Source organism: Haliotis rubra, unplaced genomic scaffold, assembly GCF_003918875.1.
Source record: "Haliotis rubra isolate DU_JTF1 unplaced genomic scaffold, ASM391887v1 Scf161, whole genome shotgun sequence".
NCBI classification, from domain to species: domain Eukaryota; kingdom Metazoa; phylum Mollusca; class Gastropoda; order Lepetellida; family Haliotidae; genus Haliotis; species Haliotis rubra.
The window spans coordinates 1,117,980-1,133,628 of NW_025765570.1; the positions used below are offsets into that span (position 1 = coordinate 1,117,980).

General features: G+C 40.1%; 1 protein-coding gene and 1 long non-coding RNA gene across 2 annotated transcripts; both read left to right on the forward strand.

Moving 5' to 3' along the window:
• The first annotated feature begins 1 nt into the window (after window position 1).
• On the forward strand, window positions 2-6,732 carry LOC124271556. The gene is made up of 3 exons (XR_006897074.1): window positions 2-55; window positions 3,251-3,256; window positions 6,675-6,732. It is a non-coding gene; the product is annotated as an uncharacterized LOC124271556 (long non-coding RNA).
• Window positions 6,733-6,925: 193 nt separating this feature from the next.
• LOC124271557 (zinc finger protein 532-like) lies at window positions 6,926-12,500 on the forward strand. The gene is given in 2 exon segments (XM_046706695.1): window positions 6,926-11,440; window positions 11,442-12,500. Coding segments are annotated over 2 exon segments (5,082 nt in total). The 5' UTR covers window positions 6,926-6,952; the 3' UTR covers window positions 12,036-12,500.
• The last annotated feature ends 3,149 nt before the right edge of the window (window positions 12,501-15,649 follow it).

Genomic DNA, 15,649 nt, shown 5'->3' on the forward strand with positions numbered 1-15,649 from the left:
TCACGTGACATGTCCCCGGTAACATCGCCATGTGCAGTAGCAAAGTTGATTAAAGGTGACTTTATGTTTCAAATTGTACTCGATAGATTTTGCTAACTCATTTTATTCAACAATCACAAGTTCTGTTCATATTGCATTCCAGTTCAACGTTTTTACAGCTCACCAGCCTCTTTTTCAGACTAGGGATGTCAGCCATTTTGTACACATAGCCTTGTGTGAGTTTTCACAGTGAGGAAATCATGTCAGATTGGTAAAATGCATACTTCATTTTGAGAGAGAATTTTCTTTTGCAAATTGAAGTACACTCAACAACAGACTTTTTCCAAGAAAAAAATCCATACTGAAGTGTAAGTAAAGCATCCAAATTGCAGGAAATATTAGTCATATTTCCAACCCAAGAACAATCTCAGTGTCACAGTGTGACCTGACCTTCAAGGTAAATGTGATTCTTTCAAGTGCAGAAGTGCAATTGTTGTTGTTTCTGTTTAAACTAAGTGCCCGGTTAAACTACATTTAAGTGCGGTTTGTAGATGACATTATGTATTGCAGTATTCTTGTAGTGTAAGTTGGGCTGCGTCAGTGTGAATGATAACAGATCTATACTAGTAGTTAGCGTCTGATTATATATCAATTATATCGTAATATATTTTAGAGCAGCAACTTTGGAGAAGTTATAATCAGGTTGGCTTACTTGTCGAAAAGTAATCCACTAAATATTGATTTATTCTTTTCTTACCTAAGTACAAATTTTCTTTGAAAGGTTCTACATTGTAACATGTTTAGTTGGTGAAAGGTTCTGCAACAAGGAAATCATGATGAAACAACAGCCTCAGTGTGTAACAGTTTATGATGACATAGTTGATCTCCGTCATACGGTTTCATGTCTGGAGTTAAAGATCAACATAATTTAGGAGCGTACACGTGCTGTTGATAAAATATCAACTTCATCAATCAACAGACTTAGATTATATTATTAGGAAAGCAAAATGTTCAATTTATTATGTACATTCCAGCTCACGTTACTAAAAATTGTTGTGCTAATAAGGCAAACCCAAAAAATTTCTGGCACAAAGTGAAATATCAATTGTATTTCTTTATATTAATGTACTGTGTAACATTAGGAAACTAAAAATAAAATTTGTCAAAAAGAGTGGTTCTGAATAAACTTGTGAAATGAAAGTAGAAGAATATGGAATGATTGTTCGAGAAAAGTTTCAGCATTTTTAGATATGATCACTTTGTGAATATTGATATGCCATGTATAGCTTTCATCCTCGAATAGGTGTAATAGATCTCAATTCTGTTGTGTTAGATACCTTGGACTAGTTCACTTCCATACGTTAAATTTGTGTGTCCTCTTCACACAAATGTTCCATCAAATTATGTTGTTCTTCTTTCTTTCACAAGACTAGATCATCTTGTATCATATTATTAGGGCTCTCCTGACCAGTCTTAATACTCAATGAATCATCATTTCCCACATAGAATTACAGTCTCCTGATTCAATGCCTTTCTAATTATTTGAATACCGTGTCTTTCAAACGTGAGAACATTTTTTATGCAAATTGTGTGAGTTGTCATGGTTGTGGGTGCCACAGTTGGGGCTGGATGCACCTACACCTTTTGAAGATACATGGTGTCATTTTTTATTTTCAATGATCCAGTCATATGAATTTCATTGCCACGTTGCCTTTTATACTCAAAAGAATTTGTTACGGCAAATAATCAATACAGGTTATTCTCTGGCATTTAAGTTGCTTATATATAAGTGAGTTTGTTTTCATGTAACAAGTGTATGTTGACGTTTTCCCAGTATTTCTGGGCAATATATGTTAATCTGTTATAAAGTTGTAATTAGATGTTCAAATCTTTGCCTAACTGCCAAACATCACATCATTTATTATTCCCAAGTACCTACAAACTGTGAAAATATATCCTTAAGATATATTACCTACTCACATGGATGAAAATGCAATAATTTATTTATTGTATCCCTCTCACTATTCAAGTTTTGAGTTCTCAGTCATCACTTCTGGGTCATTTTGTCATGAAACTGCTCGTCAGGACTTCCAAAGTGAGATAAAACATGGCCACTGCAGTAGTGTTAGTCTGAAAACTACAGTCAGTTACTCCTATACATGTGCATATAAATCATTGAGTATAACACGATTTGATTACTGTTACTGTCATTTGCAATGTGACCTGTTGATAATTTCGACTGTACGCTGATATCTTGTTGAACTAAATAGCCTCATTCACAGCTTTATGGTGTCAGATGTTATGACCTTGACTTTTGAAACTGTTTCTTCCGTATTGATCTGGGATGGTGTGACCCAGAGTTTCCTCCCTTTGACCATGTTTACCTTTGCTTTTTTATCGTGGACAAATAACAAGGCAATGCTTCTATAAGATGGCAACAGTGTTCCCTTCTCCCCTTTTTCTAAATCATCAATGTATATTTCTATGTGTAATGCGACACCAAAGTTATTTGTCTCAGAATATACAATAAACGTAAGCTGATGTTTGGTGTATACTTGAGGGTGACTAGCTCAACACCAAAGCCTCCGATAAATTTGACTATGTAATTTGGTTCAAACGATGCATTACCTGGCAGTGTGTCAGAAAGGTGCAAGGTATCTTATTAATTTGAAATTGACAGTTATTGATATTTGTATGTCTACTATTGAATGGGGACTAACAATCTGAAGCATTGCAATGCCATGGGTTACACACAGGTAGCTTGCATCTATACCGAGAACTTGTTGATGTCTAGATACATGTACTACGATGTAGTTAACACCAAGTCATCAAGTTTGTCTCGACAAAGACATGTTCATATGCTAGTCACACTAAGTCAAGGACCACTTGATTCTTTCATATTACATCGTTAATCTGTAACACCTAGTTCTGTCATATTTACAGTGTCCAACAATACTTGAAAGGATTAATATGTCAGTGGGTTAGCACCATCATCCAGCAGGATATGGGGGAGGAGATCATAGCATATTCTGCATGAGTCCCATGCAACCTAGGGTGGCCGTAAGGTCACATGGATCAGATGGTTAGGCATGGTGAGGCATGGTGACTAGGTTCAATAGTGTGACATCATGCTCCGACACCGTGGGTTATTCCTCACAACATCAATCAATATACTGTGTTTTCTAGACCTTGGCTGGTCAGGTGATGTGTGTGGGGATGGGATCATATGCTGGTCAGATGATGTGTGGGGATGGGATCATATGCTGGTCAGGTGATGGTGGGGATGGGGATGGGATCATATGCTGGTCAGGTGATGTGTGGGGATGGGATCATATGCTGGTCAGGGGATGGGATCATATGCTGGTTAGGTGATGTGTGTGGGAATGGGATCATATGGGCTGGTCAGGTGATGGAGTGTGGGGATGGGATCATATGCTGGTCAGGTGATGTGTGGGGATGGGATCATATGCTGGTCAGGTGATGTGTGGGGATGGGATCATATGCTGGTCAGGTGATGTGTGTGTGGGGATGGGATCATATGCTGGTCAGGTGATGTGTGTAGGGGATCGGATCATATGCTGGTTAGGTGATGTGTGGAGGGGGATGGGATCATATGCTGATCAGGTGATGTGTGTAGGGGATGGGATCATATGCTGGTTAGGTGATGGTGTGTAGGAATGGAAACATATGCTGGTCAGGTGATTGAACGTGGAGATGGAATTATCTTCTGTGCTGTGAAGGTGCCCAGAGTATTTATGCACTGGTACATGTAATCCTTCTTTCTTCATTTCACTGTATAATGTACAGGTTCTTGGATTTTTGGAATGTTCTTTAAATGACCTTTTGCAACAATATGTTAGGTTGAACAACAGGTTCCTGTAGGCCTGGATAGAGCCTCACCAGTAGGAAGTGCTAGCTGGAATTATTGTGTCCACAGTTAATAGAGGTTAGTTTCAAGGGCCCAGGGGATGGCAGTCCCACTGAAGATTGTCTTGCCTGTAAACTCCAGTTTTATTTGCAGAAAATAACAACCAACCTTGTTGAGTGTAATATATGTTACAATATCAAGAAAATTACAGCATAAACTGGCACCATGGAACTTAGTCACCATAATGATCACAGACTTAAGTGTTTCAAACCAAATATAAACGAACGGGCAAAAGAAACGATGCCTTAGTAGTCGATATCTCACTGATATTACAAAATGACAAACCACCATTGTGAAAAAGGAAAGTGAATTTTAACTTGTTGCCGGGCATACACCTGTTATTAAAATTCACTTTCCTTTTTCACAATGGTGGTGTGTCGTTTTGTAATATCAGTGATTTCGACTTGGTATCGTTTCTTTTGCCCGTTAGTTTGTATGCCTGGAATGTTGTCCACTGCAAACTAACAAACGAAATTTGATGGCTTTGATAAATATGCATTATGAGAATAACAGAAATGTAAATAGATTGTAAGGAACAAACGTAATTGAATTTACGAATCACTGTGAGAAATACTTAATGAATTTATGAAGCTTGGCTTGACAGGATGATTGAGACATTATGGAAATGAATAACCAAAGACTAAAAACAAGGTACTTGATCTGACTTTGCAGAGTAGAAATTATTACAAAAAGTGTTAAATATGTCACTGTGTTTATCATTCATGGCTAGTTCTCAGTTTGATGTAATGCTGAACTGCTGTTTTTGTACAGAAAACATGTTGTAAAACATTGAAAAATGTCAAGCGTTTGCTTGTCAGGGAAACGTTAGGATTTACAGTTTATATGTTATAATTCAGTCTTGTATGGTTGAGACAACTAGTTACGTAGCCACAGCTAGTTGTGGATGGGTGAGTTGAGCTGAACTGTTTGGATCTAGGTCAGTGAGGACAGTTGAACTCCATGATAGCAGTAGGCAGCTCAGACAGCCTGCCTCTTATTATGTAGGTCATGCAGGAAGTGACCTCTGACCTCCCAGCTCTGCATGTGTGTGAGAAGACTGCAGTTGCATTGTAAGGAATAACAAACTAATGCAGAAAGATAGTTGCTTTTGAAGCTTTGTACAATATGACAATTAGATGATATGTCTCAGTATGTGTTGCTCAGAGGATGTGTGATATTGATTTATGAAACCGAGGGGTGCTGTCCATGTTTGTGGACTAATCACAACAATGGGTGATATTATCTCAAGCTTAGGATTCCATGTGTGCTGGTAGCGTGTAGGCTCTCATTGTTTTAATGGAGTTCACTGTAACATAAGGTTGCAGTGTACATCCCAGACTTACCCCTTTACATAACTCCATTTCCTAAATGTCTTTATCACATTTGACCTGTATAATGTTAGTTCTACAGTTAACAGTACTCAAATAAAATTGGATATGCATGTGGCATTTGGAAGCTACAGCTTCAATGAAGACTGAGCGTTTTCTTGGATTTTCACTTCTTATTCTTTCAATGGAACGTACACATGCTTGTACCTTCTGAACCAATACCGAAACACCATTTTGAAATAATTAGAATTTTGAAATCATTAAGTCAATGCTGTCTCCAGTGAAACCTTGGTAACACCAATCTCAATTGCCTGATTCATAACATAACTCAATGACTATCATTTAGGTCTTCCTATCTTAATATCAATGACTAAAGCAAGATGAAATTCTGTTTTATATCATTCTGAATGCAGGATAAGGTGTTCTGTATGAATTATTTATATGCTGTTGCATATGAAGTAGGGTATTCTCTTCAGCTGTTGTGTGGAAAACATTCTAATTAACACAATTACTTGTGAAACAATCTAGCTATATGATTTGCCAGTTTCCTTCTTGTAAAAACCCAGTTCAGTTGGCCAGTGTATACAGGTATCATAACATCATGATGTTGATGTCCTAGGTCACACTTCAAGATATATGTACCATACCAAAAGCTGATATTGGATACAAAATTGGTTGAATAGTCACATACAAATAGTTACCTGGTAGATACGAGAAATAAGTTATTATAACTTCTTTACAGCTTGCGAACTGATGAATTTGTTGTGTAGACCCTCAGATTTGTGGTGTATTATTTCACAAGCTCATCCAGTTCATAAGATCCCATATAACTCGACAGATTCAATGAGGATTTTGTTATAACAATACTCTCACTCTTGCAATTCATCTGCAGACACTCTCGTCTTGTAACTATTGTCTTGTAACTGTGTGAATAGAGTCATGGTAATCTCATATAATGTCAATATACTGACACTTTGATCCTGTAACAGTTTTCATGAATACACTATTGGAATATGATATTATCATGAATAGAATACAAATAATTATTCACGAATACAATATTGTAGTTAAGTGATTGATGCACTTTATAGAACGCCCATGTTGACAGTTTTGATTTGTCACAGCAATAACCAGTGATCTCATGGCACTCAAATTTGGTATGTAATAGTTATAGTCGACAGTACCATGTGCAGTCTTGGCAAACTAACATGACTTGCACTACTGCAATGCTAGTACATGTTCCATTCTTGCATATCTCCCTTTGGAAAGGACATAAGGGTTCAAGTAAAACATGCTCCCTTAAAAAGGACATAAAGGGTTCTGGTGACAAGAATAAAACATGCTCCCTTAAAAAATACAGCCTTAGAAAACATCAATTTGCCAGTCTGAGATCTATATATGTTATGAATAATAATATGGGTGCTAATAGTTGGTTGCAGATGGTGAGCTAGAATGATGAACGGTGAAGGTGGGTCCTTGGGTCACTCCCAACCTGGAATTGAATTTCATGCTCTCCCTTCACCTACAGGGCAGCACCACAGATGTTAATGGGGGTATTATGGAGGACAGACCAGATGAGATGATGTTCAAACAGTGCCAACAGTCTGTAAACAGTGTTGTGAAACATGAAAGCGGTGTCCACAGGACCCCTCTAGTCCCCCATGATCTGTAATGGGGTTATTGCAGTTAACAATTCTCAAACGTAAATGATAAAATTATGGAAACAGATGTTGTTAATACTGAAACTAATATTGAATCTGTAGGCACACTTATGGAGGCTGAAGGAGAAAATAAACAAGTGGAACAGGAAACAGTGTCAAATATGGGCAGCTCACAAGATCAAGACGACACAAGCATTGGTGGAATAGCAGACTCAGAGGGTGGACCTGACTATGATGCTGAACTTAGCATTGAGATCAGTGATGTAAGAACTGTAAACTTTGATGAGGAAGTGGATTTAGATTCAAGTGATCCTCTGGCAATAATTGATCTCGAAAACACCGAGGGCCTGTCCAAAGGTGACAGCACCAAGGAAGGTTTCACCAGCCCTATGACAGGATCACAGGCTTCACCACGGAATGGTGGCAATATGGGAGATTGTGAAGGGCAAGTCAGCCCTCTTGGCTCCATGGTAGGAGACACATCACAATCTATTCCAGACGAAGAGCAATCTTTAACACAAAGTGGTGGCAATATGAAAGGTCATCAAGCCCATCCTGATGGCTCCAGTTCAATAGTGAATGGTAGTGAAACAGCCAAGAATTCAGAAAAGAGATGTGAAGAGAGGCCCAACTTGAATGAATGTTCTGAGGGGGAATTAGCAGTTTCCAAGAACCAGAATGACGATAGCGCCAGGATTGAAACCCAGACCTCAGAGGGTGACATCCTGCATGATCTGTACCAACAAACCTCCTCTCTACATGACCCTGAACTAAACACTCTGAAGACATCTGATACTGTGGGAGAATCAGATAAGGAGTTGTCACCACCAACAACAACTCAAGCAAGTACTCTCCTTTCCAGCATAGCTGATACAGTGCAGAAGATAAAATCTGAGCCACAGGACCAGGGTTATGAAGATGCTTTGACGTCTGCTCAAGTAGTCAAGGTAGGCAACTGTGCTAAGAAACAGGATATGACTGAGCGGTTCCGACTGCCAGCGAGTCTTTGTAGGACAGAAGCAAGTAATGTATCGCATACCATCACAACAACGTCAGCATCCCTGATCACCACTCTGCCATCTCCAAGAGTGCTGCCATATATGGCCATGAAGACCACTGTTCCTCCTACTCTTCCAAGTCATGTGATTGGCCCCACGTCAGTTGCACCTGTGTCACGGGCCATAACTACAGCTGCTGTAGGGAAGGAAGGGATTCAGACCAAAACTGTAGCGTTACTAGTTCCTCTGAGAACACAAGGGAATGATCAGGGTCCCATGTTTGTTTCACTTCCCTCTGTCACAAGCAAAGATGCCAGTTGCACAACTGCGCAATCAGAGATGGCAACATGTGTGAAAGTAAGTGTTGCATCCCTGGAGCCTCTGGCATCAGCCAAACGTCATGTATCTAACAGTGTGCAAGATGATGGAAGTTTTGAAAAGCTTGTGTATGATAAATGCATGCAGCATGAACTGAAGTCAATTGAATTAGGAAAAGTGTCAGAATTTATTCAGCGGAGAAATACTTTAAAGTGTTATAAGGCTTCCAAACATCCTTCTTTCACAGACAAGAAACACCATGCTTGCCCTGAGTGTGGAGACAGCTACGTACTGAAGAACAGTCTCAACCATCACATGACGCGATGCAGCATTGTAATCAAGTACCACTGTGACAAATGCAAAGGAGATTTTCAGTTTACCAACAAATGTCAGCTCTTGACTCACATGAGACTGCATGTTGACGCATCCAGTACATGTAAGGTTCCCCCGCCGCTGAAAATAAACTCTGACAACTTATCTATTGTCACCCCTTCTGAAAAAGATCTTCAGAAGGCAACTGAAAAGTTTAATGTTCCGCCAAAGGACCCTGACAAAGTTATGGTCCGCTGTTTGGAATGCAGACAGGTTTTTGCAAATGAAAAAATCCTCAAGGTCCATTTTGGTGCCAATGAATTAGTTTGCTCGTTTGCATTCCAGTGTCCTGTTTGTTCTAAAGTCCTGCCAAGACAGTGTGCCTTGAATGCCCACATGAAGATCCATTCACGCATGTCAGAATATGTTTGTCCAGAATGTGGCAAGCCTTTTACAAACAAGAATGTGTCATTTGTGAGACATCTCAATGATGAATGCTACCACCAAAACAGAATCTTCCTACTTCAGTGCCCAGTGTGCAACATCCAACTGGAAAGTCACCCCAAGATGAAAGAACACTGTATGAAGGAGCATGTAAAGACAATTATCAAGTGCACGTTTTGCAAAGAAGAGTTCAAAACATGGGTACTGTTAAAGTCTCATATTCAGAATACTCATGGCTTTGAGCCTTATCCGCAGGAATTCACCGGTAGTAGGATATGTGGACTGTGCAGGATCTTGCTCACTTCAACTTGTCTGTTAGAGAGGCACATGGATCATCATATGCAGGAACTGAAGAAGAATGCAAAGTTTGGTTATCAGTGCAGTGACTGTTCACCTAAGAAGCCTGTTTTTACTACAAAGCAGCTGCTAATTCAACACATGCAAGCAGTTCACAGCAAACTGCAGACAGTGTCCTGCAACTGCTGTGATCTGATGTTCAACTGTGTCTTTGCACTGGAGAAACACCGGCAGAAGCTACACCCTGTACAGCCACATTCAGTGGGTCAGTATGAAAACACCAAGGTCACCTACCAGTGTGGAAAATGTAAAGTGACAAATTCATCAGCAGCTGCTCTAAAGAAACATGACTGCAAACCACCCATACCCACGGTTCCCATCACGGTAGCAATGTGTGCTAGATGCAAGTCTATAATGGCAAGTGATTACTCCAAACATAAGTGCCCACTGGCTGTGAAGAGTCCAGACAAAGCTCAAGAATCATCATTGTTAAAGGGTCCAACCAAACCTTTCCCAGTACAGCTGATAACAATATCAAAACAGTCCCTCATGCCACTGTCAGGGAACACAATTCGCTTAAAGAAAATTAAAGAGTTCAGCTGCAAGCACTGCAAAAAGTGTTTAGATTCTGCAGGAGATCTGGCAGTTCATTTGCAGAGCTGTGAAAGTAATCTGTATGTGAAGAGAACATCCAAGACAACTCTGAAAAGTAAAAGTACTCCTCTCAGTAGCTCCCAGTATGTGTTTTCTTGCAACTTGTGTCGTGTCAGGTTTGCTTCAAGGGACAGGCTGTTAATCCACATCCAGGATCACAGTCACAAAGGTGATAAGATATGTACAATCTGCAATGTTATGGCCTTCAAAACAGGAACTCAACTGGAAGATCATATTCCATTATGTAAGGGTCCTGATCTTGTAGCTGATCCAGACACCAAGGTTCAGTGCAGAGTATGTTCCCAATACATACAGAGGGTGTACTTGAAGACTCACATCCTCACGCACATAAGCAAGGGAAAAATGATGTGTCGCCATTGTCAGAGGATGGAATTTCAAAATCGAGAAGAGTTCAAATCTCATGAATATGCATGTGGGTTTTCCGACTACCCCTTAGAGCACAATTACTGCTACGTCTGTGCCAGGACATTTGACTTTATTGAGCAGCTTGTTTGCCACCTGCAGCAGCATGTGAAGGAAGGAACACTTGTGTGCTGCAAGTGTCAGAAGTCCGAGTTTACCACGAAGGAAGAGCTTAAGGCTCACCACGAGACATGTGGACAAGACTACATGAACATACTACCCGGTGAGATGTGCAGCCTTTGCCGATGTTCTCTGCATTATCGACCAACAAGCGATTTGCACCGCCACATAACGCAGCATGTTACAAAAGGAGCTCTAATTTGCTGCCGATGTCAGAAGATGGGATGGGACAGCTTTGGTGAAGTGAAATCACATCAAATAGGCTGTGGAATGTTCACAGAGAATTCTGGCCTGACCCGGAAGGACCAGGACAGGAAGTGTGTGTGCACCATCTGCAACCGGGACTGCAGTGACATGAATGCTCTGATTGTTCATCTGAAAAGACATGTAGCTAATGGACAGCTTATTTGTACAAAATGTCAGAAGAGGGGCTGGAAGAATGCATCAACATTGATGAACCATGAGATAACGTGTGGCGTCACTCTTTCTAAGCCAGTCAAAGCTAGTTATAAGACAATGGATCATGTGTGCGAACACTGTGGCAAAATGTTCCGCAAGTTTCACCTCCTGCAAGAACATGTAAAGAAGGAACATGTCAGTTTCCCGTGTCATCTCTGTGGTGTGGCGTACGACACCAAGTCAGCCCTGGTGAGCCATGTTAGTGTGGTCCATGATGGTAAACGGTCTCTTTTTTCTTGTAGTATATGTAAACAGAAAAAAATTGAAAAGAGTTTTGCTAGTCAGCAAGGTTTAGAGAAACACATGAGGAAAATGCACAGACATCATCGCCGTCGCTCTGATAGTTCTGACATGAACAATGGTGAAAGGCACACAAACTCCTCACAGTCAGAAGCTACCACACCTTCGTCTGAGCCATCATCCCCGCCACCTGTCAAACGACTGCGAGTGGAGGGGGACCCGCTCTACACATGTGCCAAATGCCCTGTCATCATGGAGGATGCAGCTCACTTCGCCGAAGCACATCAAGGAGCACAACTCCGACAACACCAACCAGTGTCCTGACTGTGGCCTCTGTTTCACCATCCTGGCCACTCTCAAGAAGCATTTGTTCCTTGTCCACAAGATCCGGGACTCAAACAAGTACTTGCAGGACAGGGGCATGAAGACTGAAGAGGAGGAAATAATTTCTGACTCAGAGGAACTGTCTCCACCACCAGTAAAGAAAACGAAATGGTTGAATGATTCTGTGGTGATGAGGAAGTCTGCCAATCCACTTGAATGCACTGTTTGTTCAAGAACATTTGATACTGACAGGCAGTTGAAGACACACATGAGAATACATGGCATGGCATTCCTTTGTTCCAACAAGAGAGCTGGTTCTGTCAAGTCTAGTCCAAGTGAAGATGCGTTGCCCAGTGTGGATGTATCACCAACAAAGTCGTCAGGTAGTTCATGTTCTGACGCAAAGATTTCTGAAAGTGCTGGGAGCCAGGATATGGAGCAGGAGAGAGAGACAGGCATACAGACGATGGCAGCCACTCCACTGACGGAGACCACACAGCAGACGCAGAGCGCAGTCAAGGTCAAACAAGAACCTATGGATTACTACTGATAGGGCAGACCAGTCCTCACCATCATCCGTTGGTCTGATGGTGCTGTGCTAGATGATCTTCAGTTGATGTTTTGTTATCATTTAACATATCTTTGATTGTTGTAGAATCTTGATTTTAATTGTCCCTGTGAAATGGCGAGTGAATCTGCTTTATGATCAAATAGAAGCTGACAGCTTTCTTTCCGTCTATAGACAGAAAAGTTCACTGATGGGATGTTAAATAATTATGGTAAAAGAATTTTCTTTGTTTGATTCCCTTTCGGATTTGGAAAATCCATGCCCCCATTGTTATGAAGCCTTATCACTCACCAAGCATGAGCAGGTTATTCTCTATTTCTTGAGACAGAACTGATACCAACATGTTAATCAAGCATATTCAGGGGTGGAAATAACTTTAAAATTGCTATTGTACTCCGGTAGAGTGGCACATGTAAAATCACTTGCCCTGATAATTTTTCCGCTATACCGGCCGATTTTCTTGGTGATTTTTTAAATAAACAATATGATTAACATTGGAATGTCAACTGGATGCCAGTACAGCATGATATACAAATGTCCTTGCCCAACAGAAAAAAACACTGGACTCGGACGTCGGGCAATGGGTTATTTCCACCCCTGCATGTATGCTTGTTATCTCCTTTTGAGGGAAATGATACCTATTTCGTCTTTATTTTTTGCTAGTGTGTTATAGAAAATGCACTACAATTTGTTTTGTATATAAATTGAATTTGAATGACACAGACCTGAAAGAAGGCACTGCCATGTCATGATTTAAACAAGCAGCCATACCCCCAGTTCTCATCTCAACTTTTGGTGACATTGCAAATACAACTGTAATGTCTTGTTGCATAATGGCGTCCAACCCCCATGATAGTACTCACAAAACATTTTTTCCCAGGTTTAAACAAGAATTAAACAGTGATTCCAGAACTCGCTTTCCTCATTTGCATTTTAACTAGTTGTTAACTGATTTCAAGGAAGGGAAAATCTGTGCTGTGTTAGTGTTGTGACAATGACACAAGTTTGTATTGGTTAATAAGGCCAGACCAATTTTATTTCTTGTTTTACAGATTTTTGTCCTCAGAAAACCTAAAGGCAGGAGGGGAAAAAATAAAAAACAAAATCACTAGTCAAAATAATTTTCCTTTTAAATACTAAAAGTATTTTATTTTTGGCAATTTATGAAGTTTGATTGGCAAAAACAAATAAAAAAAATGTCTTTTGTAAGTTTACATTTTTGGCCAATAAAAACGTGAGGATTGTATTTTTTGAGCTGGGTGAAAATTCATTTTAATTTTTTTTCTTATTCTTGAAGTAATATAACCGGCGGATCTGTAAAACAAGAAATAACATTGGTCTGGCCTAATGAACAATACTGCCACAAGGTCAGACGCTATCTCATGAATTGCTATTAACAGTAATTATAGCTTTAGGAGCAATGAAATTGAAGAAAGAGGTTTCTAATAATCAAATTGTATGCATCAACTTTACAAGTTTTAGTATTGCGATACATAGCTCAAGATGCTGATATCACAAGGTGAATGTAATTGTGTTATTACACAAATAGTTAGCAGACTATGCCTGGTTATTCACATGTCTTCATCAGTCAGTAAATTCATGCATTCAGTAACTGGTCACTTTCTGTCCATCAATCACGATGGTCCAAACATCTAGGATTTAATGTCGTGAATGGGACATCCTGTTGGAATTCAAGGACAAAAGATATCCTTTGCTAGTGGTAAGAGTTGGCTGATGTATGTATTCATATCAAAATGCTAGGGATAGCAGTCATCTGACCAAAACTGAAACATGAACAAAGTCACATAACCAAATTTTTTGTCAAAGACATCAAACTTTCAGTGGAAGATTAGTAATCCACGTGATAAGATCACTGTCTGTCTCATTCTTCAGTAAGAGAATTTACAAGGATAAGATTTGTAACCTGGTGTGTGCCTTTGAAAGACTTGAAACTTTGAATAGTATATTAAATATTAAGCGTGAAACGCTTTGGTGATGTGAGAACTGGGTCATGCCCCTGTGCTGGAGGTAGCCATTGCGCTGTTAATCACTGCCCTTCCTGGTACAGACAGTTTGTACAGTCCTGGTGGCACTTGTTAAATATTATGGACCATCGTGAAAAATATTCAGACTTTGTGAGGCTGCAATGTTGATTTGGTCAGCGTCTGTGATCTAGTCATGAGAAATGGAAGAATATGGATGTTGATGTGTGAGGGAGATGGTAGACAAAGCTGTATATGTGCTCAAAGTGGGAGGTCTTTAAATCTTTCTGATGATTATTTTTTATTCAAGATATTTCTGTTCATATATTAATATATAACATTGCTGAGGTGCATGTCATGCTATTTTGAGGTTATGGGAGATGCAGATATATTTCTCCTTGTGATATTGTGTACAGGTTGTTATACCTTGGTCCTGTAGGTTCTGGCAGGCTGGGGGAGGTGGGGTAGCCTAATGGTTCAAGCGTTGGCTCGTCACGCCGAAGACCCGGGTTCGAAACCCCACATGGGTACAATGTGTGAAGCCCATTTCTGGTGTTCCCCACCATGATGTTGCTGGAATATTGCTAAAAGCGGCGTAAAACCAAACTCAGTGAATCAGTCAGTCTGTCAGGCTGACTACATTAACAAACTTTCTCACCATTGCTGAAGTGTATGCAAGAGGGATGAGACAAGTACAAACTTCCTCCATTCAACACCCTATTGCCTGTCCCTACCTGGATACCCACTGTAGGTCCCAAGAGGAAGGCAGAAATTGGGAATTGTTTTACTGCAACCCTGACAAAAATGTAAAATACATTTTTTTAAATGTATGAATATGCTTACTCTGAAACTGACTGAAGCTTTACTCAGACATGCACAATCAGAAGCACTGTCAGAAAGAAATGCAAACATGAGTGACTTAAAGTGTAACCATGGAGATGTATATCGGTCATTAAAAGATACATCACAAACTTCGGACCTTGGTAGTCCTGTGGGTAGCTTGGTGCCCAGATACTCAGAATATTTTATTTTGACAAAAGTGCTCAGATAAACTTTATCACCTTATTTGTCTGTCTGCATGCTGTCATGTCATATCTAGTATAAACTTGATTGTAAATGAATTTTTTTACTTGGAATATATTCTTGATATTGCAGAAAAATTGAATATGCTGGCAATGAAGCTTGAATAAAGTGTGCAACACTGAATAAGTTGAGTTTTGTTCCTTGGAGTGCAGTATACATAGAGACCACATTCCTTGGATGCAGTGTGGAGGATGAATCATCATGTCTGCCAGGGGCTCCTTTCACGAAGCAACCTTTACTAAGGTTACCCTAACTCCCATTCTTTAATATTGCACTAAGGTTACCTTAGTGACTTACGATCACCTTAGTGCTTTGTGAAAGGAGGCCCTGTTCAGCCCTCTGTTGGGACACCAATATTTTTTGGATACAGTGTGCAGCCATCTGTTGGGGCATCGATATTCCTTGGATGCAGTCTGCAGCCATCTGTTGGGGCACCAGTATTCCTTGGATGCAGTCTGCAGCCATTTGTTGGGGCACCGATATTCCTTGGATGCAGTGTGCAGCCATCTGTCGGGGCACCGATATTCCTTG